The sequence below is a fragment of the Cnephaeus nilssonii genome, assembly GCF_951640355.1.
Source record: "Cnephaeus nilssonii genome assembly, chromosome: 3".
NCBI lineage: Eukaryota > Metazoa > Chordata > Mammalia > Chiroptera > Vespertilionidae > Cnephaeus > Cnephaeus nilssonii.
Window position 1 is genome coordinate 31,181,336 of NC_137074.1, and position 27,526 is coordinate 31,208,861.

At 37.7% G+C, this 27,526-nt stretch overlaps 1 protein-coding gene across 1 annotated transcript; it reads right to left on the minus strand.

Moving 5' to 3' along the window:
- Window positions 1-11,963: 11,963 nt before the first annotated feature.
- EIF5A2 (eukaryotic translation initiation factor 5A2) lies at window positions 11,964-26,397 on the minus strand. The gene is made up of 5 exons (XM_079762893.1): window positions 26,265-26,397; window positions 25,379-25,579; window positions 24,742-24,846; window positions 17,455-17,586; window positions 11,964-16,927 (listed from the first exon to the last, which is right to left on the minus strand). Exons 2-5 carry the CDS (start codon window positions 25,541-25,543, stop codon window positions 16,868-16,870), a joined length of 462 nt encoding a protein of 153 aa, XP_079619019.1. The 5' UTR covers window positions 25,544-25,579; window positions 26,265-26,397; the 3' UTR covers window positions 11,964-16,867.
- Between the last annotated feature and the right edge of the window lie 1,129 nt (window positions 26,398-27,526).

Below are 27,526 nucleotides of genomic sequence, written 5' to 3' on the forward strand. Positions count from 1 at the left end.
GGCGTCGGCACGTATTTATAGCTGAGCGTGCTGCGTCATGCGCCGGGACGTAACCTCTGCGCCGGCCGGAAGAGCACTTGGGGAAGAACGCGGAGGCCAGTAACCCAGGAAACCAGTAACCCAGGAAACTGAGGGCGTGTCTGGGAGCGCAGGCAGTCAGGTCTCCTGGGAGCGCCCTCCAGCGGCGGTGTTTGAAAGGATTCACGGTGCTCGGTAAGACCCGGGCTCTGCACCAAGTTACACACCCCCCCCCCCCACCCCCCCCCCCCGAGGGATATAGGACTCATCCTTCACTAACCGCCTGGATCTTCTTTCCATTCAGAGCAAGGCATTGTCTCAAGCACCTTTGAGATCTTTTGTCTTCTGTAATTATAATCCTCCAGCAAAAATGTATTTCTATATCTGTGTTTTGTTTTCTAAATGACGGCTGAGGGAAATCAGTATTTCGGAAGACAAAATAAACTATGTTTTTCAATAGAAAAAAAGAAACCTTTAAGTGAAAATCACTTGTTAGCCCGTTGGGTATAATTTATTCGACGTTATTATGGATTTTAGAATAACACGAGGATTCCTCACTTCCATCCAAAATGCCACCCAGTTAAAATTCAACGAATATTTTCCAAGACCTAACTACTAACGTGTACAATGCGCACGAGTGTGGGATGGGTGGGGTGGTGACAGTGTTGATGACAAAAGGAAAAAAAAATAGCTTTTGAACTTAGAGAAGAATTGTAAGCTGATGTCAGATTGTGAAAGTGGCATGCTTCTCAGAATTTTGCAGTATTTTTTGTGTATGTGTGGAAGTGAAAGTATCATACAGGGTAGGGCAGGGATGGGAGTAGACCTCTGTTTTTAATTTGGAGAGTGACCCTAAAAAGTGACAAGTGTGTATATCCTTTCTGGCAGCAATTAGTATAGCGGAAACTATGCTTTAATGAAGCATACAACGTGTAGGGTATGAATAGGGGTATTGAATTCTCAATAATCCATTTCAAGAAGATTTTTTGGTTCTTTGCCTTAAGAACCACAATATTCTCATTTCTTTTTCAAACATTAAGGGAGGAGGGGGAAGAGTAATTAGCATTTCCTTCTCAAGGGCTGCCCAGGCTGCAGAGAGAAAATGGCCCTTATAGTATTGGATATTTTTTTTTGGGGGGGAGGCATTAATTGAGACATTTATTATTTTATTTTGCTTGTTTTTGGCATCCTTCCATGTTCTGACCAAAAACACACACACACAACAAAACAAAAACAGAATAGGGAAGAACTATTAACCCATTTGTACAAAAGGGATCTTCAAAACAACATATATTTCAAAATAACTAGCAATCTGAATATAATTGAAAAAAATTTTTCTCTTACTTAGAAAAAATACTTTAAAATATTAACCAGAAATGTGCAGATAAGATTAAATATTGTAAATAACTCAATTCTTCCCAAACTTTACACAGAGACAATAAATATTAATACAATTCCTGTCAGTGCCCTACTGATATTTGACAATGGATTCTAAAACATGTGAAATACAGTGTCTGATAAGAGTCAAGACAATTTAGAATGAGAGGAAGTTGTTTTTCCAGCTATTCAAATATAAGATATTGTAATGTATGATAGGTATATTTCTATTATATTATAAACTTCAGTCATTGGATCTACATGGTACTGGAGCCTAAATAAATCTGTAAAATAAAATATAAAACAATATGTATAATTAAATTTTCAGAGAAACCCCCTCCCTGTGTAGCCACCTTTAAAAACTGGTTAAAATATGGTTTTAAAGATAATTGCTAATGTATGGTTAAGCTGGTCGAAAAATAAAAAAAATTTTTGATGCAGAAATAATAAGCTCACATGCTCATAGGAATTTAGGGCTAAAATGAGCACTGCTCAAATAGCATGAAAAAGCTGTAACCTAAAAATGTAGTTTAAAGTGTGCTTGGGTTGGTAGTGCCAGGCAGAGGAAGCAAATGCAAATGCTCCCTGGAGAAATGAACTCTGAAGACAAGCACAAAGGATTCTCTGAGATACACTTGGAGAAATAGAGCTGACAATTCTTTTAAATCACTAAATAACACAGGGACAAAAAAAATCATGACTGTCATCCATGAATGAAAATAACCTAATAAAAACCCTATAAAATCAAACTCAAATAAGAGACTCTATATTGGATAGATATAAAGGGGGAAAAGCAACATTTAGAGAAATAATGGCTGGATTCTTAAATTTAGGAAGCCAAATAAACCCCAGGCATAAGAATTTAAAAGAAATGCACACCTAAACACAAACACAAAATTATTTCAAAAGCATTCATAGAGAAGAGACAAAATATTTACCAACAGGAATTATGTTAACTGCTGACTTCACATTAGCATGATGGAAGCCAGAAGCAGAAGATTATCTTCAAAGTGCTAAGAGAAAATAACTATCTACCTGGAGCTATAAAGTCTGAAACTATCTTTCAAGAGATTAGATATATTTAAGATATCTATAATAATAAAAGCATAATATGCTAATTAGACTGGACGTCCTTCCAGATGACCTTCCAGACGAAGCTGGGGCTGCGAGGGAAGCCTGGGTCCTGGGTGCCAGAGGGAAGCCGGTGCCGGCAGCCAGGGGAAGGAAGGCCTACTCTTGCATGAATTTCGTGCACTGGGCCTCTAGTTTTTTATAACAAAACTGGTAGTTTACTACCAACAGACTCCTAGTAAAAGAATTCTGAAAGATGTATTTCAGGAGGAAGAAAAATGATCCTAGAAAGAAAGGTTATATGGCAAAAGAAATAGCAAAGAAAATTGCTTTTTGTGAGTAAATCTAAACAAACACCAATTATACAAAAAATGATAATTGTATGCCAAAATACAAGTTAAATGAAATGAATTCCTAGAAAAATGCAACTTAGAATTTACACAAGAAGTAGAAAATCTGAATAGTCGTATATCTTTTAAATATATTGAATTTTAAACTGAAACCTTCCTACAAGAAAGAAGCCCAGATAGCTTCACCAGTGAATTCTACCAAATATTTGAGAAAGAAATAATGCCAATTGTAACAAATACCTTTAATGCTCAAACTCACAATCTGTCAATTTACCTTTTAATCCAGAAGAGAGGAGCATTTGCCCAGTTTACTGTCCCCCGTTGGTCAGTGATTGTCCATGAGGTGTTGACTCCCTTGTAGTTCCAGGTTGTACATGTGTGTATTTGTAGAGAGGTTCCCACAAACATCCCATGCCTCATGTCAGAGAAGCCATAGGGTAAAAGTTATACCTGCCCCAAACTGGTTGCTGTTACCTTCTTTCTCTTGAGTGGACACTTCAAAAGTACATTCTACATCACTTTATGGAAAATCCCAGCAGGATTAAGCCTCATTTGTCCCCAGAACATTCTTTTTTGCTTTTGCTCCTTCCCAGTTTCACACTTCCCAATTCCTTACTTCTGTTACCTGGGATCATTTTCTTAAACCAAATGCATGTGGCCAATAGGCTAAGAAACCAGTTCGACACACAATCCTTCAGTCATCCACTTATTTTATTAGGCCAGCAAACTTTGATACTAAAACCTGAAAAGGACATTTTGAGAAAAGAATATTATCTCTTGCAAGCTCTTTCATGAAAGAAATATATACTATATATTATATGTATAGAATACTTTTTATATATATCCTTTATATTTATAGATATATTACTAGCAATATGCTGTTGGGTGATAATGCATTATTTGTAGTTGTATATATAATTGTATATGTACAAAATGTAAAAGAATCTACAAAAAATTATTAGAAATAATATGCAAACTTATTAAGATTGTCAGATGCAAAATTCATGTACAGAAATCAAATGCATATTTATATTAGCAATACATTAGAAGATAAAATTTAAAGAAGATACAGTATCATTTTCAATAACATAATTATATCAAATGTCTAAGAAAAAAGTAACAAAAGATGTACAAGACCTTTATGCAGAACTATAAAATGTAATTGAGAGAAATTAAAGAACAGATAAATGGAAAGACATTGGATTGGAAGACCCAACATAATAAATATGCCAATTCTCCCCAAATTGGATTATAGATTCAATGTGATCATAAATAGTAGCTTTCTTTTCTTTCCTTCCTTCCTTCCTTTTCTTTTTTTAAACCAATTTGAAACTTTTTATAGTACAGATACCAGAATAGCCAGAATATACTTGAAGAAAATAATACAGTGGGAGAATTTGTTCTACTGATTAAAATTTATTTATTTATTATTTATTTATTTATTTTATTTACAGTAGAGGAGATTAAGATTTACTTTAATGATGCCATAATTTAAGACAGTTGGATATATTTCCAGGTTAAACATATAGGCCAATAGAATAGAATAGAGACAGAAACAGACACATACAAATGGATTTTTGCCACTTAGGGCAAATTGGCTCGTCAGAACAGCCCTTATTATTTTTCTAATTAAAATATGTAAATCAATGTACAGTTGCAAAAACAGAAATCTTGTGGTTGACATGAAACTTTAAAATCCATCTACACTAGTATTTTGTACTGGAAAGATTATAGATTTCTCAATGGATGTTTATAATCTACTAGAGGCCCAGTACACAAAATTAGTGCACTGGTGGTAGTGGGGGGTCCCTCAGCCCAGCCTGCGCCCTCTCGCAGACCAGGAGCCTTGGGGGATATCTGCCTTCAAGGAGCAGGCCTAAGCTGGCAGGCGGACATCCCTCTTGCAGTCTGGGACCCCTTGCTCCTTACTGCCCACATGCTCGCTGCTCCTTACTGCTTGGCTCGCTGCTCCTTAGCACTGCCGCAGAGGTGGGAGAGGCTCCTGCCACTGCCGCTGCGCTCGCCAGCCATGAGCCTGGCTTCTGGCTGAGTGGCGTTCCCCCTGTGGGAGCACACTGACCACCAGGGGGTAGCTCCTGCATTGAGTGTCTGCCCTCTGGTGGTCAGTGAGCATCATAGTGACCAGTCATTCTGCCATAATGGTAGCTTAGGCTTTTACTATATAGACTAGAGGCCTGGTGCACAAAATTGTGCACTGGGAGGAGGGGTCCCTCAGCCTGGCCTGTGCCCCTCTCGCAGTCTGGGAGTTCTCAAGGGGTGTCTGACTGCCGGCTTAGGCCTAAGCTGTTAGTTGGACATCCTTAGTGCTGCCGTGGAGGTGGGAGAGGCTCCTGCCACTGCCACTGTGCTCGCCAGCTGTGAGCCCAGCTCAGGGCTTCTGGCTAAGTGGCGCTCCCCCGTGTGGGAGCGCACTGACCACCAGGGGGCAGCTCCTGCATTGAGCGTCTGCCCCCTGGTGGTTAGTGTGCATCATAGCAACTGGTCATTCCGCTGTTCGGTTGATTTGCATATTAGCCTTTTATTATATAGGATAATAATAAAAGTGTAATATGCTAATTAGACCGGACAGCCAAACGACCTTCTGGACGTCATTCCAGACATCCTTCTGGACGAAGCCATGGCAGCAGGGGCCAAGGCAGAGGTGGTTAGGGGCCATCAGGAAGGCAGGAGAGCAGTTAGGGGCAATCAGACAGGCAGGCAGGCAGAGTGGTTAGGGGCAATCAGGTGGGCAGGTGAGCAGTTAGGGGTGGGCAGTCAGGCAGGCAGGTGAGCGATTAGGGCCTATCAGGCAGGCAGGCAGGCAAGCGGTTAGGAGCCAGCAGTCCTGGATTGTGAGAGGGATGGGGCCTAAACTGGCAAGTCGGACATCCCCCGAGGGGTCCTGGATTGCGAGAGGGTGCAGGCTGGGCTGAGAGACCCCCGCCCCTCCCCCACACACACACAAATTTCATGCACTGGGCCTCTAGTATTCTAATAAACATTTTTCCATGTAAGTAGCAATATGCATTTTGAACCATGAAAAAATGCTTTGGCATTTAGGCAAACAAGGCTGTGAAGAGTGCTCTTTGTCACATTGCATTTGTATTTGCTACATCTGCTTTTCCTGCAGCTGTCTTGGGTATGTGCATCACAAGGTTTCTTACAGGAATGGGATGGCATACCTTACTTATTCCAGTGTTCTCTTTTGGAAGACCTTGGCTCAGTTAACATCACAAAGGATCACACTGTAACACAGAAAGTAAATAATGTCTTCATTTCTGATATTTACTTTTTATTAAAACCCATCTTATTTGCTAGTAGCTGATTTATAAAACAGGAATTTGTAAATACCCTTGTACCCAAACTTTCCATTCATCAATGTTATCACTATATAATTATCATTAAAAAAAAAGAGAAAGATTTCGTATATGTAGTAAAAATACCATCTCACAGTATTTTTTATGGTATTTTCTCTTTGGCATGTGCTACAAAGTGGAGCATGTTGAGTGTCACAAGGCATTGCACCACTCATCTTTGGGAAATTATACTTGAATGGCGGTGCAGCAAAACTGTCCTGCGAAAGCAAACTGCACAGTTTTGACCAAGGATGTGCTAGTATTCTGTGCAAACCACATTGAGGTGCTGAGGAGAAACTTAGTACTACTGGAGAATATTGCTTTTAACTCCTCCAACCTATGAATGTTCTTTTGTTACTTGTAAGTGAAAGCCAAGGGCACCAGGAGGGGAAAAATAGGACCTGAAGTCACTGCTGATTGCCCTTTCTTTACTAATTTGATTAGAGAGCATTAAAAACTATGATTAAAAAATTTATGTTTGCTTCAGTGCATCTTTTCTGTGTGTTTAGAAAAACCTAACTTATTAGGTTTTTGCTATTTTAAACAAATGCAGTTTCAGAAGATTTTCTTGCTATACACTGCCACAGGAATTCTGAATAATTGACCAACCTTTAAAATGTGAACAAGTATCTTTTCCATTACTTAATTTTATTACTTGTTATTTATAGCTTAGTGGTTCACCTATTGGTGTCCATTTGGATTATTATTTTTTCACTATTATGAACAATGCTTTGAGGAACTTTTAGAAAATTATCTACTTATGCAAAAGCAATGCTCATGAAAGGAAATACAGAGAAGCAAGAAAGAAATTGCATAGAGATTTATAAAATCCCACTTGCTTAGAAATTGTTATTTAACACTTTGGGGGCATGCATGCTGTGTGCATATATCTCCTTTAGATTACACAAGTTATTACAAATTTATTAAAGTAAATGGTACTATACATGTTTATTTAAATTTTAAAAACTTTTTTATATTAGAAATTATTTTAAACACTGAAAATTATAAAAAATATTTCAAAGAACAAAAACACATACATATAAATAGCTAAAAATCTGCATGAATATACATATATATATACATATACCTCTGTAAATCCTCTATGCAGATTTTTACCTATTATTTTGTTCCATTTATTTACATTTGTTCCCCCTTCCGCCCCTTACCCCAAATGTATACACACTTTAACAGCTGATAATTCAATTTTGAAAATGAAATTTATTTTAATAAACACTGCCTTTGTAATTATTCACAGTGTGTGTATACATTTTTGGGGACAATATATATCTGGGTTTTCAGTCATAGTTAAAGCCAAGTTATAGAGAAATTCACTATTTTCTTCTAGAACTTAGTTTTTATTTAGACCTCTGTTTTATTTGGGGTTTATTCTTGTGTTTGTTGTATGTAATTCACCTTATTTTATTCTTCCAAATTTCTTTTTCCAATTGTCCCAGAACAATTTAATTAACTTTTGCCCAGTGATTTGCAATAACACCTTTATCATACACTAAATTTCTATATTATCTGGGCCTATTTCTGAGCTTTGTATTCCATTCCGTTGGTCCTTCTATTCATTTGATGGTACTTCTTTTTATTATAGAGGCTTTGTACTATGTTTTAATTTTGGGCAGTGCTAATCCCCACTCATAGCTCTTTCTTGTCAGTGTTTTCCTTGTTATTCTTGCATGTTTATATTTCCATATACACTTTTTAGCAACTTAGTTCCATAAAAAAAGCTTACTGGTATTTTTATTGGGACTGCCTTATATTTATAAAATAAATTAGGTAGAACTATCATCTTAATAATGTTAAGCTATCAGCCAAGAATAATGTCTTTCCACTTGTTTAAGTCAATTGTGCCCTAGCTGGTTTGGCACATCAGCCTACAGACTGAAGGGGTCCTGGGTTCGATTCTGGTCAAGGTCACGTACCTCAGTTACAGGCTTCTCCCGGGCCCTGGTGGTAACCAATTGATATGTTTCTCTCACATTGATATCTCTCTGTCTTTCCCTCTCTAAAAATCAATGGAAAAATATCCTCGGGTGAGGATTAAAAAAATAAAGTCAATTGTGTCTTGCAGTAGTGTTTTATATTTTTTTCATATAGGTTTTGGACACTTCTTTGTTATATATATTCATTTATTTAATCCTCACCAGAGGATATGTTTTTCTTGATTTTAGAGAGAGGAAGAAAGAGAAACATTGATTGGTTGCCTCCCCTACTTGTCCCGACCAGGGATCAAACTGGGAACCTAGGTATGTACCCTGACTGGGAATCGATCCTGCAGCCTTCTGGAATATGGGACAATGCTCCAATCAACTGAGCCAGTTGACCAGGGCTTCATTATTATATTTTTATCTTTTTGTTGCTACTGCAAGTAAGGTTTTCCTTCCATTATATTTTCTAATTGGTAATTATTTTTGTATAAAAGTTGTTTACTTTTGCATGTTAATCTTATATCCTGCTACCTTGATGAATACTTTTGTTTGAGTTAGCTTTATCATTGACTAGAGGCCCGATGCATGAAATTCAAGGCAAGGGGCTCAGCCCTCACAGCCCTGGCTTTGTCAGGAAGGTTGTCTGGACAGTTGTTCGCTGTTTGGCTGTCCAGTCTAATTAGCATATTATGCTTTTATTATTATAGATTATTATAGATTACCTGGGACTTACCAGGTACTATCAGATCGCCTGAAAATAGAACAGTTCTATTTTTTCTTTTACTTTTACAATTCCAATGTGTCTGTTTTCTATTGTCCAATAGCATTGGTTAATATTTCTAGAACAATGTAATAGTGGACAAGATAGTGGACATTCTTGCCCAAGTTTTTGATCTTAGTGAGACAATGTTTTTAGTGTTTTTCCACTAAGTAAAAGGCTAGCTTTTGGAATATTGTACGCATATACATCCATGTTGAGAATAATATTGAGAGATTTCTTAAGATATTAATCTATTTTCCATGTGAGTGCATTAATAGACTTCCTAATATTGAACTATTCTTGCATCTCTGATAGAAGCTCCATGTAGGCATGTGCATTATTTCTTCACGTGGTATTTGAGTCTAATTACTAATAGTATATTAGCATATTTGCATGTATATTTATTTTCCTTTTTGTTGTTTTTTAAAAATCAAGTTTAGGGTAAAAAAGTTATACTTACAACATAAAAAGATTTTAATTCTCATTTCTATGCTCTAAACCACCCTATGTAACTTTGGGAGACCATCTGGTCTCCAAGGCTTGCTAACATTCTCATGAAAATATCTGGGCCTGGTTTTGTTTTGGTTTGGACTTTTTTTGTGGGATAGTTTTAGATAACTTTGTTTATTCATATTGTTTTGTTTAAGCTTTATATTTCTACTAGAAGCCCGATGCATGAAGATTCGTGCCAGAATGGGCCTTCCTTTCCCTGGCTGCCGGCACCACCTTCGCTCTGGCCGGGGCTGCCTTTCCGCCTTCCCATGCTGCCCAGAGGCCTGGAGTGGCCAGGGGCAGGGGTGGGAGGTGGCGGGGGGGAGGGAGGGTGGTGCGGAACGCTTGCATACTCACTCCTGATTGGCTGGTGGGTGTCGCGAAGGTACAGTCAATTAGCATGTTACTCTTTTATTAGGTAGATTTCCACAGAGGTTGATTCTAATAATCATATCTTCCTAAGAAATTATATCACCTAAATTTTCAGGTTTGCACAGAATTTTATATTTTTTCCCTCTGTATTATTAGCCATTCTTTCTTGTCATTTTCTCGTTTTCTTCTTTTATTTACCTTAAATAAATTAGTTAGTTGTTTATTTTTCAAACCAGAATTTTTTTAATTTGCTATTTTTCTATTTACCTCACTTTCTGCTTTTTATCTTTATATCTTCCCTTGTACTCTTCTTTGGTTTATTTTGCTATTATTTTTCTAGTTGTCTGGTCTAGTAATTTAATTCACTTATGTTCTTTCATTTTTATCGATATTGATGTAAGACTATGAATTTCTCTCTATTGCTTAACATAGATTTTTATATACTTTCATTATTTGTCATGAATTCTTTCATTTCTGATTGTAGTTCTCTTCTCATTCTAGAATTATGTAATAGGTTTTTACATTTTCAGGTAGAAAAGTCTTTAATTTTCAATTTCACTTAGAATTGGTATTAGTGTTAGTATTTCTACTTTATAGAAACTGGGGTTTTTTTGTGTGTGTGCCCTAAATATCTTTTTTTCTGATATTTTCATTTGCCTTTAATACATACATATATGTATGTGTGTGTATATATATATATGTGTGCATATATATATATTTAATACATACATATATGTGTGTGTGTGTGTGTATATATATATATATATATTCTAAAATATTTACCTCATTGATTCCACAGCAATTAAAATGAATTAGTGATAATTTAAGTGAAACTCACACACATAATTGTGAACAAAAAAGGGCAGACACACTATCAATGTTAGGTAGATGGACCTCCATTCTCCCAATTAGAATCTGTGTGGGGTATCTGATGGCAACTGAGGTTGCCAAGCCTTTTTGGCCCTCTAAACACTGGGACACAATCATTGTGGTGCTAGGAAGTGCCCACTTGGTGGCCAAAAATTATTTGACTGGATTTAGAAATAACTCTCAAATTGGACAATCTGTAATATAAAAACATAATATGCTAATTAGACCAGACATCCTTCCTTCCGGACACAGCAGCAGTGGGTGGGGCTGAGGCACCCCCTCCCCCCCCCCAGGCCACACGGCAGGCCGGGGCGGGGCCAAGGCCCTTGCAGGAATTTCGTGCATCGGGCCTCTAATGGATCGATAATAACCTTATGGGTGAGTCCTTCTGAACCAATATACACCCAGTAGTTGTAAACGATACTGCTGAATGTATTGTGGGAATAGATATTTTAAGTTAGCAGTGGAACACACACCTAACGGCAGGCAGTATGGTTATACATGTGGCAATTCCACAGGACACCTTCTATTTGGATAGGTTGGGGCTGGGGGAGAATACTCAGACAGGCTGCTACACAACACACAATTAGCCCCTTTTCGCTCCTCCCATCCCCCACCCCCATTCTCTGGGAAACAGAGTTACTGGTATTTGCAAGTGGCAGTAAGAGTAGGGTTGGAGGGTGGAAGACTCTCGTGCTCCTTTTTCTGCCTTATGCTTGTTGGGCCTGAAAGGTTGTGATGTCAGTCATATCCCGGCTATAAGGTGACAATTGCCATAGTAGTCTCGGCATGGCTCACATGTCAGGGAGTGAGATGGTCTAGAATGGTGCCATGTAGAAAAGGAAGAAACCGCTGAGACATCTAGGGATGACTCTGTCTAGATGGTGTTGATTAGACATGATGAGGATTGGAAAAACAGTGAAGGGTCTGCTTCAGGGTCTCACCACACCATTCATATCACCTTAGAAAGAGAATAGCAACCATGGCAGGGCAGGAACAGCTCAGACCCTGGGAGGTCAGCGGTAGGGGAAGGACCATTAACCTCTCTTGCATTCATGTCTGGAAGAATGCACAGGAGGATGAAGATGATATACCTGTAGAATTTTTAACCATGTGGCTATCTACATATTTTAAAAGCTACTAAAAATTTAAAAATAAAAACATTGTACCTAAATCTGGATCTAAAATTTAGAAATTAACATTCCAGGCCATAAAGCTGGGCCACTCTCTAGTAAAGACCTAGAATATAAAAACACAATAAATACAAAAGTTAGACTTTCTTTTAACAGTGGTATACACATTCACACAATTTTCTAGTATGAAATTTCTTTTAGAAATCTATATATACAATAGTGCAAGCTGTTAACTTTATTTTTATTTAATATAACCGATGAAGTTAACAAATATATTTTAATGTAACAAAGAATTATAATTGATAAGTTTACCATCTACATTTTAAAGAATTTCAACAATTATTTTAGTACAGCCAAAGACTTAACATTTGAATTTTACCTTTTGAAATGTAAAATGCTCTATTATAATACCCATTCTACATTTCTTACAGTTTTAAAGTTTTAGCTAAAACATGAGTAAAAACAAAGAGTTCTCCTAAAACATAAGTAAAAACAAGAGTTCTCCTACTCCTAAGACAAATAGAATGTATTACTAATAAAGTGCCATTGGATTAGACAATACTATTTTGACTATCTCCTTTTTGGAGCGGAGGACAACAGTACATAGAGTACAGAGCTAGTCATTTTCATTATACTAGTGTAGAATCAGTGTAATTTGCATTACACTTTGTAAAAAGGATGAGTGCTTATTTGTAGTAGATAGTAACAATAAAGAATTCCTCTCAAGAAAGATGACAACTATAACTTAGGACAAGCTGTGTAGTCAGCACTGAACATAGTTTAGTGTCCAGAGTTTTTAAAAAGTGCAATCTTGAACTAAGACAAACCTGTCTACCAACACTAAGAAATAGTTTTAGGGACTTCATATAAATAAAAGAACATTTCTTTCAATTGTAAAATAGTTTCAACTTGTTCTAAGGAGAGGAATCGTGGTGGATGGTCAAGTTTGGCACTAAGTGTGTTTCTAGCAGGTGGAAGCCGGATATGCATTGCTATTAGATGCATCTTTCACAGAAGGAAAATGTCTGAATTAGATGTATACAGCACTTTTCAGGCACTTGACTTCACTTGGTGGTTAAATTGATGTCCAGATATTTATCTAATGGAAAAATATTAAATTATATAATAACTTCAAGTCGTGTTCCTTCCCACAGAACATCTGTGTTCTGTAAGCTAAATCCAAATGTTCCCTGCTAAAATCCAATAATGATACCCAATTCAGAAAGAAAACATTTAATAGATTAAAGGTAATAAATTGAATTTTCTCAATTTAAAAATTTTCCACAATAAATTTCTCTTCAGGCTTTGTTGCCTACTACTTGTCTGAATACTAGGAGAAAAAGGGCTTGAAAACTGAAATATTATGCCTAAATGATAGAAAATTTTAAGCCATTGGACAGTTTAATGTACTAATTATGGAAATATACTTATAGTTTGCTCTTATACTTCTTAAGAGCCATATTTTCTCATAGTAAATCTGTTCCTAGTTCATATAATACAATGCAGTATGTAAACATTTTAATGTGTACCTAAACAAACATTATGAATTTTGATCTGTTGTCCCTAAATATGTTTGAGAACCACTAACTACATCAATGTCTGACTGAAACTATCTTTGGGGTCCATACTAAAGAAATGTTTTCAGATGTATCATTAAGGATAGGGTTCTAAGATAAGACTATCAAACTGTATTCTAAAATGAAAAAAATATATATATGGCAAAATTCCAGTATAGTTGTCACTAATGTCCCCATTTTTCCTTGAATATTTAGCATGTAGTTTAAGTATGTTGATATTAAGGATTTTTTTTATTTGTATGTATTACAATTTGGGAAAAGTCTGCAATATATTTTTAGGCAGTTATCTTTAAAATAATGAAACTTGAACTCTTAGCACAAACAGCCCTGAGAACAATGCATTCAAATTACAGCTCAACTAGAAATAATCTAATTGAGAAACCTTAAAAGTCCAAAAACAAATTCCAAGAAAGTCGTAAATTAAAAAACAAAAACAACATTTGAGGCACTACCATACTACAGTACTTTTAAGAATTGGACTTTGTAAAAAAAACATACAAAGCTGTGTGTGCACATGCGCACACATTGTGCTATAATAATGAAACACTGTGTCCCTAATTTTATAGACTAAACATTTTATTGCAGCATCTGTTAATGATATATCATGCTCTGGCTGCAGCAGAGTTTTGGTAACTGTTATAAAGCATTGGTAAGGAATTTTGTATCATCAGTGGAAACTGATTCAAGAGCTTGGTTAGCAACAATTTCAAGTGACTGACAGCCCTTGGAAGGGAGCAGGAAAGAAACATCATAATTATGTTATGATGCGAATGCTAAGTCAAACTAGCAAAGATTTGATCTATTTCAGAGGATATACAACTTTATAGCAAATAAGGTACAACAAAGTCTTCACAGTAAAAATAAAATGTTCTAGAAACACATATTCCACTTGTTAATATAATATTGTATATCAGCGATCTTCAACCAGTGTGTCACAAGAACTTTTAAAACATGCAATACTCGACTATTTGGTCAGGGGCACTGACCACTTTTCCCTTATTAGATTGTCAAATGAAAAAAATGACAGTAGCCAACACAACAATAGCTGTCGGTTGTGAATGAATCAAAATTATACTTTTTTTAAACCAGGTCAGCAAAAATATATTTTTTGGCGTGCTGCAGAATTTTAGTAATTAGTGTATGTGTGCCATGAGATGATACAAGGTCGAAAATTGCTGTTGTGTATAAACTGGTGAAATGCCTGAAGACAAACATGGTGTATCACTGTATAACCTTATCAACATGACAGTCTACATTTCATATATAGTGCTTGTGATATTTACCATTCACTGAAAAAAAGTACAACAAACACTAGGAATCAACTTTTAACATCTCTGATGTCAAAAAAGAATGAAGTCACTTCTGTTTTATGTTAAAAAATGTTTCCTTGCTTCTTTTTAATACAATTTACAAAGCTTTACTAAATGAAATATTTTGTTCTAGAGAAACATATTGACTTATGTGAAAATAAACAGTCCCATATCTTTAAAATCTATACTTACATGTCAGAAAAGTATTTACACTTCTTTATAGTACTTAAAATGAATTATTTGTGCATAAATAGCTTTTGCCATTCAAAGTATGAAGATAGAGATGCATTATTATAATTTACATATACTTACCTTGCAATTGAAAATATATTTATGTGAAGTTTGACAAGTTAGGAAGAACAAAGGCATGCTGACCCAGAATTAATACAAACCAGAACTAGTATGGTTAACTGGGGTCATATGCATGACCAGCAAGCAGCACAGCTGGATAACTTTATAGAATTCCTGTGGGTAATAATGCTAACCAGTAGCAAATAAGATACACATTATAAAATACTAAAAAACGAGAGCAGTATGTAGTAGATACTGAAATGGAATACTGGAAAGAATTTAGTCTAATTCCTAATTGTGCTTTAGATGGGCAAAAGTTAAAATGCTGCAGTGAAAATGATTAATTTGCAACCTCAATATTTCTTGTGCTTTAGAATTCTCTTTGCATTTCTTTAAAGTATCTTGCTTCTTCTCCAAATGGGTTTGCTGAGGCTAACACAAGATTTAAAAGTATGAGCAAATTAAGCAACTAAAACTTTGGGATCTTTTGTTTTTAATGCTATTTCCAGCCACTGATTAAATTAGTTGCAGTATCACATATTTTCTTCAAGATGATAGGAATAAAGGCCTTGTGTAAGTCAAGGCATGATGGGAGAGGTCTCATAATCAGTCATAGAGAATGGAGGTATTCTGAAACAGTAATTTTGTTCTGAGTTTCACTCCAATATAATGGTTACTGAGTCAAAGGTCCTCACAAACCCTATGACAATGTTTAGAATTCTGGAAATAAGGTGTATGTGAATAGAAATGTAGCAGTCACCTAAAACACTTTTTAAAATAATTCAGTTTTACAGAATTTCTTCCTAGTTATATTTCACATGAGTAACTGAATTAAATCACGTGACAATCAGAAAAAATACATATAAGTACTTCTTAATGATTGTCACATAAAGTAACTTTTCTTCCATAATTCATTTTCATTTCATTCTAGAAAAAAATGCACATAAATTTAACAAATGTTTCAAGTCAATTTGAAGTTAGAATTTCCAGTTTTTGTCTGACATAAATATTTTGAGGTTAAAAACGTCTACTTACAAATGCTTGGAAAGGAATGACTACTATAAATAATATTTATCAACATAATTAAAAGCACTGCATAGTACTTTACAAAGCAAGTCACTACTTTAAATACAGAGAGAGGAGAGAGAGAGAGAGAAAGAGAGAGAGAGAGAGAGAGAGAGAGAGACCAACAGTTGAAAGCAAAAGTACAACTAGAAGCTTTCTGATTACAAAGGCCTCAATTAAAACACTATAGCTTTAACCAACCCATTTTGCCACTGTCCCTATGTCTTCTTTACAATATGATTTTCTAATAGTTACCCAATAGTTTACTGCCTCTCTGTCAACCACAGCAGGTATAAAAATCACCATATATAAGGTTATATTAAGTCGGCCAACAGTTTGGCAAAGAACAGTAAGACCAAGATAATACAGGGTAATGCACTGCCACTTTTTGATAACATGATTTTTGTTTAAGAATTTGTGCTTGCCACACATCAGCTGAAATTGTGACAATTCCAATCCATTATCTACTTACTCTATATGTTAGGTCTAAAATTAATACAGCACAATTCAACTTAAATGTGGTACTTCGATACCACTGGATGCTACATTGTTTGATTTAAAACCCTGGTTTATTTATCACTTAACTAAAATTCACGAATGATATACTCAAATCACATCTGTGGATTTCTTGGACTGTTCCTTGGACTCACATACTGACAACCACAGGAATGTTATAAAAAAATACCTACAAAAAAAAAAGAATTATACATCGTGATTATTTTTTTAAATTACTAATTGCGTGCAAAACTAACTCAGCACAATTTCAAAACAATTAAAAGATAAATGAGGTTGCTTCTGAAGGCCATAGCTTTGGTGGCAACTTAGAACCAAACTTGAGATCTGTAGTTGATTCAGACCTAAACAGTTTGTCATGCCTGATGCTCCCATTTATTTGCAGGGCTTTATGGCTACAGCATATTCTTCACTCATTGCACACATGACAGACACCTAAAAGGAAAAATGAAAGCAAAAGTTCTTCAGAAGGCAAGACATATATAAGATATGTTTAATTCATTATTCCTGGATATTTTATACATATTAACTTTGGAAAGATCAAATAATCTCCTTTCTTTATAGTTCCCAAGGAGAAATTTCTCAAATTGTAGTTTTTAGAAATTTCTCAAATTGTAAATTCTCCAGGGAACAGGGAGAATAAGAGCTATAAATGTTTCAATACTTACTGGATGTTATGTATTCCCATAACATTGTTTCTCATACTAAAAACAAATAGCTCACATATTGATGTTTAAAACAAATTTGAGGGGGACAATGTCTATGTAGCAAAAAATTTAACTTTGATACTTTCTTAGGTAATGGGTCTTTAAGGATATTATAGGAAAACTGCTTTATAGACATCATTTTCAACATATTTGCAGTATTTAAAAACTACCTTCATGTAAGTATTTTATGCAAACTAGATGAAGCCAAATTTTTATAAAATAGTTTTAAAAAATAATCCTCCCATAGGTCTTTACCTGGACATCTTCACCTGCATTGTATTTTCCTTCTATTTCTTTGCCTAGTTCACCTTCTGGCAGCTTTAGATCCTCACGAACTTCACCAGTTTCTGTCAGCAGGGAAAGGTAACCATCCTGAATGCATATCAGCTATTGAGAGGAATTATATTTGCACCGATGAGATTATATTCACTCCTTTGTAATGTTTACATAAAGTTGCAATCCACATTAATTAGTATAAGTACATAGTAATACATTAATATATTCTTCATGCTTAAAAAATGTTAGACACATAAAACTATAAAATATGTATAGACTAAAAGTGTAAATTCACTCCTCCCTGCACTTTCCCTGTGCCCAAGTCTCTGCATTATTAAATAGTTTAGGCTTATTTATAATGTACCCTGAAGCACTTACATTTATGTACACACTATAAATATAATTATTTAAAGAAACATAAATAGTACAAGTATTTTTCAGCAAGTTATTTTCACTTAATAACATATCTTAGAAATCTTTCCAAATTGAAAAATATGGACCTACCTTAGTCCCTTTAACCACTTTACAACTGCATAGATACACTGTAACTGATTTAATCATTTTCCCATTGATGGGAATGAAGGTTAGTTTTTCACAATTACAAACAATGTGTATTTTAGTTTGATTATGAACAAAGTGGAAAAATTTTAGTCTCCAACTCACTGCTTAATACCACCAGATTTTTAAAGAAAGACAAACACTGACTGTTGATAACAAAATGAAACAAACTCAGGTATCAACCTAATTTGCAAGAAGCCACAGTTTTGATATAACTGAACTAGTGGCCCGGTGCATGAAATTCATGCATGGGGGGGGGGTTTGTCCCTCAGCCCGGCCTGTACCCTCTTCAATATGGGACATCCCTCTAGCAATCCGGGACCGCTGGCTCCTCACCGCTCACCTGCCTGCCTGTCTGATCGCCCCTAACCACTCTGCCTGCTGGCCTGCTCGCCCCCCGCTGGCCTTCTCGCCCCCAACTCCCCCACCCCGCCCTTGTTGGCCTGATTGCCCCCAACTGCCCCATCTCCCCCCCCGCCACCCCTCCCCCCCCCCCCCCCCCCCCCCCGCCAGCCTGCCCACCCTGCTGGGGCTCTGAGATCAATGGCAGAGCAGAGGCAGGCATTTCCTACCAGGCCTGTGCTCCGCCATTAATCCCTGCCCACCAGGCTTAGGCTCTGTGATCAATGGCAGAGCAGAGGGAGGCCCTTCCCACCTGGCCTGGGTTCCGCCATTAATCCCTGCCCACAGGGAGGCCCTGCCCACCAGGCCTGGGCTCACCATTGATCCCCACCCACACTGAGGCGCTGGCCACCCTGCTGGGGCTCTGGAATCAATGGCAGAGCAGAGGCAGGTGTTTCCCACCTGGCCTGCGCTCCACCATTAATCACCTGAAGTCGTCCAGAAGGTCTCCCAGTCTAATTAGCATATTACCTTTTTATTAGTATAGATTTCTTTTATTATAGGCATGAGGAAACAGCCAGGTTGTATTCATTATTCTAAAAGCATGTACTGGTATACCATGAGTGCGCCTAGAACTCTAACAGAATTTATAGAAGGCAACCACCCTGAATACTAGATGTTAACATTAACATACACAGAAGGTATTAAAGACATGGTTCTGGACCCCTTTCACTACTATAACACATCACACTGTAGGGGTAGAGTTTCAAACCTCTCCTCTATGGCACTACCAAAGCTAGCTATGACTTTCTACACTAACCCCAAGGACCGCAGGAGATATCAGTTTTACACATCTAAAATCTCAAACACAAAAACAAAACTTAAACATCTTCCAAAGCAACCACAAACACTTTTAATTAATCTTTATGTCCCTCAAACATTTGTGAGATGGTTGACAGAGGAGCAGGGAATAAGGAGGTTGAGGTAGAAGTTTAATTTTTAAACAATTAACTACAGGCTTACAAGGCAGATCTTTTTTATTTTCATTCTTTTAGCAATTCCCTGAAGTGGAACTTGTCGATTTCAAGATTTAAAGATTCCCACTGCCATTAGTGACTGAAATATAGAAGCCTAATAATAATACTGGTATTTTGATATGTATTTATATAATGGTTGTACTTTATTTTTTGCCAAGAATTCATAAAATACTAGGATGAAAAATAAAGCATTTCAAATATAAAAATATATAAACACAAGACAAAATGTAAAAATATATTTATATACTAAATATCTTATTAAAATAAACTGCTTTATGAAATATAATTAAAAACTTAAGAAAACAGCTATAGAAAAAAATTAAATAATGAAAAGGAATTATTTTATCTTTCTTATATAAGTTATTTAATTTTTTTAAAATATATTTTTATTGATTTCAGATAGGAAAGAAGAGGGGTAGATAGAAACATCAATGATGAGAGAGAATCATTGATCAGCTGCCTCCTGCATGCCCCCCACTGGGGATCGAGCCCACCCTCTGGGTATGTGCCCTGACTGGGAATTGAGCCATCATAGGTTCATAGGTCAATGCTCAACAACTGAGCCACAACGGCTGGACTAAAATTTTTTTAACATACAGAAAAGTTAGAAAAATCACATATCTTTTACCTAAATTCATCCATTGTTAACATTTAACCACACATTCATTTTTCTCTGTATATATAGAGTATATAAAATAAATATTATACATTCCTATTCTTTTCTTACTTTTACTGAACCATCTGAGAATATGTTTCACACAGGACTCTTTAGCAATAAATACTTCACTATGTTTCTCCTAAGAACAAGGACATACTCTTATATAACCAGTTTAATCTTCAAAATCCGGAAAGTCAACATTGCTAAAATATTATTCAATATATAGTCCACAGTCAAATTTGCCAATTGTCCCAATATTGCCTTTGATAGACATTTTTCCTCCCAACTCTAGGATCATATCAGCTCAGTCTCCTTGAAATTCAACAATTCCTTACCCTTGTCTTTTCTGACATTGATGATTTTGGAGAGCACAGATTGACTGTATTATAGAAGGTTCCTCATGATTCAGATAATGCATTTTTGGAAGGAATACTACATAAGTGATGTGTCCTCAGAAGATCACATCAGAAGGCAGATGATTTCAATTTGTGTTATTACTTGTGAGATTAACTTTGATCACTTGGCTAAAGGAGTAGCTGCCAGATTTTTCCACTCTAAAGATAGAATTTTCCCTTTTTAAAAAAATTTGCAATAACAACAACAAAAAGATAAGGGTGTCCATGTTGAGTTTTAAGCATATTTTGGTGCAATTTTTCCCCATCTTCTCTCAAAGTCCTCTTTGATGCTATAGAGTTAGAAGGAAGGATAGTGAGGAGGCAGTTATAAGTCAATTCTAAATATTTCCTTCCATCTTTAATCTACTCATGTGATAAATTTAAAATGTTTTGAACCATTTTTTTGGAGTGGGGTAGAAAGAGTATATAATTATTTGTTATTAGCAAGCAGGCAGATGGGAGAGAATAGGGTCGGAAAACTTGTAATAGTGGTGTATCAAGCTGCTAACAAATGAAATATTATGTCCTCAAAATACTGGTACCAGTATTTGTGTTTATTTTTCTTACTAAAAGAATCTAATGTATGGTGCTATTTCTCTCCATAGGGTTCCTTGGAAAAATGAATAATTCCAGGTCCAGAGCAGGAAGTCTACAAGATGAATCTGGAGCCACCATTTACACTAGAAAGCATGGTGCTACCAAGGACCACTAGCCCTATATTAAAGAGACTCGCTGAAGCTTTCCTGAATAAGAGCCCCCTGGCCAAAGAGAGAATAGTTTGAGAACTGATAAGGATAATAACTACAATGAATTGAAATACAAATATGTTTAAAGTTCATAGTGAAAAACACATTTGATTGATTATATTCAGTGAATACTATGGAACCAACTCATTTTGAAAACCGGTAATTAAAGGAAAAGAACCAAGCATTTATATTGCCTTTCCTATTATATACGGTACCATAGGGTAAACAAACAACCAAAGTTGATTAAGGAAAGTTTCTCTTTATAGAGTGCTATGGCAAAAAAAAAAAAAAAAAAAAGACAGAAAAGTCAGGAAACAATTATTCTTTCATTCTGAACTTATTTTAAAATATATAAAGTTAAAATTGTAAATATTAATACATTTCTTTTCCTAAACAAAGGTTTACTTTTTACTTATTATAACGAATATATATACACACATACATATTTCACTTTAGCTGACTGCCAAATTCCGCTTGAAATACCAAATAAAGCAAATATAAAGGAATACATGTAGCCAAATAATAAAAGTAGACATTTAATCAAGGCACTTGAATAGCACAATAACTATAATTGGGAAGGCTTACAGAGTTAATTTTTTAAAATGAAAAGAAATAAATATTCTACAGTGACTTGATAAAGAAAGATGTGATCACTGAGTACATATTCTGCAAGGCACTATTCTAAGTATTGACTAATTAAACTTCACAGCAATCCCATGAGGTGTTCATTATTCTTATCCCCATTTTATAAATAAAGGAAGGCAAGAGGTTAAGTAACTTGCCAACCAATGTCACACAGTAAGTGCCAAAGCAAGGATTTGTCTGGCTTGAGTCATTCTCTTTTCCAAGCTACATACCAAAGGCTAGGACTAGAGTGAGGCAAGTGAGGCACTTGTCTTGGGTGCAAAATTTAAGGTGGTGCCAAAAAGAAACATCAGTGATCAAATAAATATTTTAATGTAGTGGCTTTTTTGTTTTTTAAATATATTTTTATTCATTTCAGAGAGGAAGGGAGAGATAGAGATAGAAACATCAATGATGAAAGAGAAACATTGATTGGCTGCCTCCTGCACGACCTCCAGTGGGGTTAAGCCTGCAAACCAGGGCATGTGCCTTGAGTGGGAATTGAACCGTAACCTCCTGGTTCATAGGTCGATGCTCAACCACTGAGCTACACTGGCTGGGCTAATGTGGTGTTTTTTGAAATATATTTTTATTGATTTCAGAGAGGAAAGGAGAGGAAGAGAGATAGCTACACCAATGATCAGAGTATCATTGATCGACAGCTTCCTGCATGCCCCACACTGGGGATCCAGCCTGCAACGTGGGCATGTGCCCTGACCAGGAATGAACCATGACCGATGCTCAACCACTGAGCCATGCCGGTTGGGCAATGCGGTGTTTTTATAAATTAGAATTAATGCAAAAAATTCCATGATGAACAAAATATCAAAAAAAAAAAATAAAAGAATCAGAATTAGTGATTTTACCTTTTGCCTTAGGCTCCAGTGTGGCTTGACATTGTTGCTTATCCTATCTTTATTTAAATTTTGTGCTCTAGGGAAGGGATTCACTCACCTCATTCCCCTCATCCTAGTATGGGTCCTGCTATAGCCCAAAATAAGACCCACACCAAATTTTTCCTTGATGTTAAATCTTGAGTTCCAATCTATGACTGGCTCTTTTCATCACAATAGAAATTATGTGAACTACTGATGCCATCTTTCTGAACTACTCAAAGGCAAAAGCCTTCTATGTTGAATGCATAGTAATAAATATAATGAATATCAAATAACTGAAATCCACTGTTGGCAAAATTCTAAGCTTAGCCTTAGATGGCACTATCCTCATCTCAATGAATAATTAGATATGCATTTAACAAATGTTTATTGAGTACCTATTATATGTCTAAATTAGGTGCTTTAAGAATAATGGAATGGTTACATGAAATTTTTATATAGAAAAAGGGAGAGCAGAAAAGAACTACTTTTGGGTGTATATCTCTTAGGTAATTATGGAATACAATGTCTAATTTAACCTTCACATTATCCCTCTTTTGTAGATGGGAAGACTAAAGTTCAGAGAGGTTTCATAATTTATCCAACATCATCCAGTTAGAAAGCAGTACTGGATCCATATCCAGACCTACCTGACTAAAAAAATAAAGAAACAACATAAAAAAAATTTACTATTATTATACTAAGACAATTCAAAATTTTACAAAGCATCTGAAGCTACCTATAAAACACTTATGATAAGTGGGGAAATGTAAATATAAGACTGCTTACTAGATTCAAACTATGTAAAAATATGTTGACATGTGGACAAAGAGTAAAAGGAAATCACTGGTTAATTGCAGTTGATGGTGACATTTTTAAAAAATTGTATAATACAATGCCCTAGCCAGTTTGGCTCAGTGGATAGAGCATCAGCTCGAGGACTAAAGGGTCTCCGGTTCAATTCTAGTCTAGGGCACAAACCTCGGTTGCAGGCTCAATCCCAGGCCCGGTTGGCCGGAGGCAACCAATCGATGTATCTCTCTCACATTGATGTTTCTCTCTGTGTCTCTCTTCCTCCCTTCCACTCTCTTTAAATATCAATGGAAAAATATCCTCGGGTGAGGATTAACAACAGCAAAAATTATGCAATACAATAAAAGGTATAGAAAGAAAGCAGTTTAAACTGGATAAAACAAATCTAAGTGTCACAGTGTGAACTTTTATTTCTCACTATATAAAATGAACAGAAGAGAGTTCTATATATGGTATGCTTGATAACAGAAATTGAAGACTTCCAAGAAAGACTTTAGTTATGATTAATCTGAGCTTCCACATCCTATGAGGTCAGTGGTTTGGTTACTAGCAATACTCCAAACAACAAATGCTATCATTAAACTTGACCTATCCAAATGTATAATTGGAACTAAAGCTTGAAGTTTATACCTGTAATTTAACAAAAGGTCACAGCATGGTCACTGAATATAAATAAAACAACTATATATTTTTGTATTTTCTTCACCATATTCAGTGATTATGTATTTTATCCTTTATATTTAAGGATGTCAACTTATTTCCCTTTTTAAGAATACCAACTTCTGACTCATATTTCATTAATACACAAAGTTGGTTGGTGAAACATGAATTCCAGTAATTTCTTGAAAATATTAGGTCTGATAAGTGAAAAGAAATAAGGCATCTGGGAGGGAGTTACATAAATTTGAAATATTTTACAAACAGAACAGTGATTTTACTAAAAATTAAACCTATTCAGTCACAATATACAATCACTTAGTCTGAGAAATAAGAAGTTTTCAACTTTTTAAAAATGCAAGAAAGTTAAAATAGCAAACTAGCAATAATTCTAGATAAGGTATAACTGTTAAATGGCATTATCTCTCCAATTTCTAGTATAAATGGTGCCTAATAATTCATGTGAAAAACCTCCAAAACTATTCCTGGTTTTTGATAAATTACAATTGATATTTACACCTGTGAGAAACAAGCAGCATTCTAAAGGCAATTGGGACTTACTTGGTAGTCATTTCTCTTAATATTTGGAACATCCATATTGTGAGTAGAAGGGCAAATATCTTCATATTTTTTGCCCGTGAAAATATCAATTCCAACAAGGTGGACCTGACAGAGAAGGGAGAACAGAAAACCTGTTTAAACTTTGCCAAGTATATCACTCATTACATACACAAGAGCACAATATCAGCGCTGATGATGACAGATTCTTTCTCCTTCCAAGGTCATCTAATTTTACTGTCTTTAAAAAAAAAGATAGTAGCCATAAAATTGAGAAGCAGTGAGCAACTGAACGGTATCATGATATATCAAGACCCGAATCATATGCAGCCCAGTCATTAAATTAATAGAGGGCATATGAAGTCAGGTTTTAGAATTATGTTGGAACGGGTTTTCTCATTTGTAAACTGAACAGATCTTCTAAGTCACTGGGAAAGTTTCAATTCCCAATCAATGAAACGTTATAAGGGCCCAAGAAGGAAATGCTACTTTTCAGTATTCAAAGTAATAGCAGATCTCCCAGGAATTGTGGGAAGGAAAAAAAAAGTGCTTATTACAAAGTTGTAAGTATAGAAGCCTCATGTGCTGTAATAGATGATAAAAAATCTCAACGCGAAAACAGACCTGCAAGGGCACCCACCTTGGCATGACCGTGCTTTCCAGTTTTGGAAGTTGACATCTCGACTATTTTGCATGGTCGTCCCTTGAGCACCACGAAGCCGTTTTTGCGCAGGGCCGAGCACTGCATAGGGTATGTGCTGGAAGCCCCAGCATCGCCGGTCGTGAAATCAATTTCATCCGCCATGGGTGGGCTGGGGGAGATGGTCGCTTTTCCAAGGAACTGCGCAAAAAGTTTGTGTTTGCTTTTTAACAACGGGCACCCAGGTGAGGAAACATCTCAGTTAGGACGCGTTCCGTGCCAAGCATCGCAGATGTGTCATTGTTTGCATTCCTGGAATACCCACCCAAGAACAGGGGACACTTTCTAACTCCGGCCTCTGCAAACTTTTCCACCCACCGGTCGGGAGGTGGGTGGGAAGTCGCAGAGGAGCTCGCGGGCGTGGGGAATGCCCCCCTGGGCGCTCCCTCGCGCAGGGAGCAGCCAAGCCCAGCCCGGTCGGTCGTCCCACCGCGGGAGAACCCGGCGACCTTTCCGCACCGCGCCGCACCACCACCCGGCCCTCCGCCGCCGCCGCCCTGATCTCCGCTGCGGGGACCCAGCCCAGGCCGCACGCCCCCGCGGAGAATGGGGAGAACAGGACCCGACCAGCAGCGCCCAACCCTCCAGCATTGCACTCCGCCTCCGGGCCCCGGCGCGGTAGCCCCCGTCTCTCAGGCGCCCCCTTGTCCGGGGGGCATCCCCAGTCCGGCCCAGCCCCACAGGGGCCTTCGCTCCGGCGGGTCCCGCGCTCGCCTCGGTTCCCCCCCATCGATATCCTTCCTCCTTCGCTCGTTAGGACTCGGCTCCGGCCGCCTTCCCCTGCCTGGCTCCGGTCCCAGCCCTACCGGTTTTTCCCCGTTTTCACCTTTCAGCAAAGAATGAGCGCCTTTCCTCTGCGCACCGGCGCGGGTCCCCTACAAGCTGCAGCGGAGGCAGCGGTGGCGGCCGCGGCAGTTCCAAGACACGGGGCGGGGCCGCCACACTTTCCACACCCCGGCCTCCCGCCCTTTCCCGCCCCCACCCCAGCCCCACTTCCGGGATAGGTCCGGCGCGTCACAGGCACGGCCCCCCTCGGGCTCCCATTGGCTACAAGCTTCCCGAGGCCCCGCCCAGTCACGTGAAGAGCGCCCTGGCAACCCCACGTGCTGCGGATTAGTGCACTTCCGGCGTGCCGAGCACTTTCTGGAGGCTGGTTGCTGAGAGGAAACTCCGCCGGCAAGGAAACTTGCTCCCCCAAACTTTTAGGTTCGTTGCGTTGGGGTTTCAGTCGAAGTTAACGGGAGCCAAACCACGTGCCGGGTGGACCCAGCCCTCCGGGGCGTGTCTGTTGTCGCGTGACGGCTGTCCGACCTCTAGAGGCTGAGCAAATTCCACGGGGTCCCGCGGGATTGGGATTTCAAAGTTGGATTCAAACGTTGGCCCTGCTTGCTAGTCAAGCCCATGCTGTTCCTCGAAGAAGAGCCGAAATGCAGTATTTTATTGCCCAGCTCAGCACTGCGGGCTCCTCCTGGGACCTCAGCCTCCCCTGATGAGTTTGTGGCAGCGACCGCCCCTGGGTGCCCCGCTGGAGGCAGCCGCGCACGCAGGGGTGGGAACTCCTAAGACGTCCTTGAAGTAAAATGCGGCGGTGAGATGGCCTCACTCCCTCCTTCCTCCAGAGGCTGTCGGGAAGTTGTAGAAGTGGATGCTCCCTGACTCCTACCACGTTGTCCAGTCCAGAAAGGGGTTCTGCCACGCTCATCTCTTCTTCCTGGCGTCGGCATTCCATGGAGAGGCACGTCCATACCTCTTTAGGGCAGCTGGGTTGCCTTCAAAATCGACCTGGAGCCAATAGGGACATATATAGGCTTAAGGACCAACAGCTGTTAAAGGAGATGTGCTCCCCTTTTCACAACGCACCACATTTTCTTACCTTGGAAAGGGTGACCTCCACACCCCAGTTTATGTAGCCCTGTGATACTGCTTTGCTCTCAGGAATTGTCCCATTTCTCACACTTCCTCTGTGGCTCTACAGTTTTCACAGGTATTTCACACATATCGTCTAACTTAACCTTTACAATGAGCAAGTGAACTCCTGTACAGAGCTCAGCCTTGAGCTAATATAGAAAGAGCCAGATTAGTAATCCT

What these genes read in the sequence shown, in the direction of transcription:
- EIF5A2 (XM_079762893.1), bottom strand. Translation starts at nt 25,543, where the DNA reads ATGGCGGATGAAATTGATTTCACGACCGGCGATGCTGGGGCTTCCAGC. An exon ending in GAAAGCACGGTCATGCCAAG is followed by an intron (nt 24,847 to 25,378) that starts GTGGGTGCCCTT and finishes CTTCTCTGTCAG; the next exon opens with GTCCACCTTGTTGGAATTGA. An exon ending in TTAAGAGAAATGACTACCAA is followed by an intron (nt 17,587 to 24,741) that starts GTAAGTCCCAAT and finishes TCCTCTCAATAG; the next exon opens with CTGATATGCATTCAGGATGG.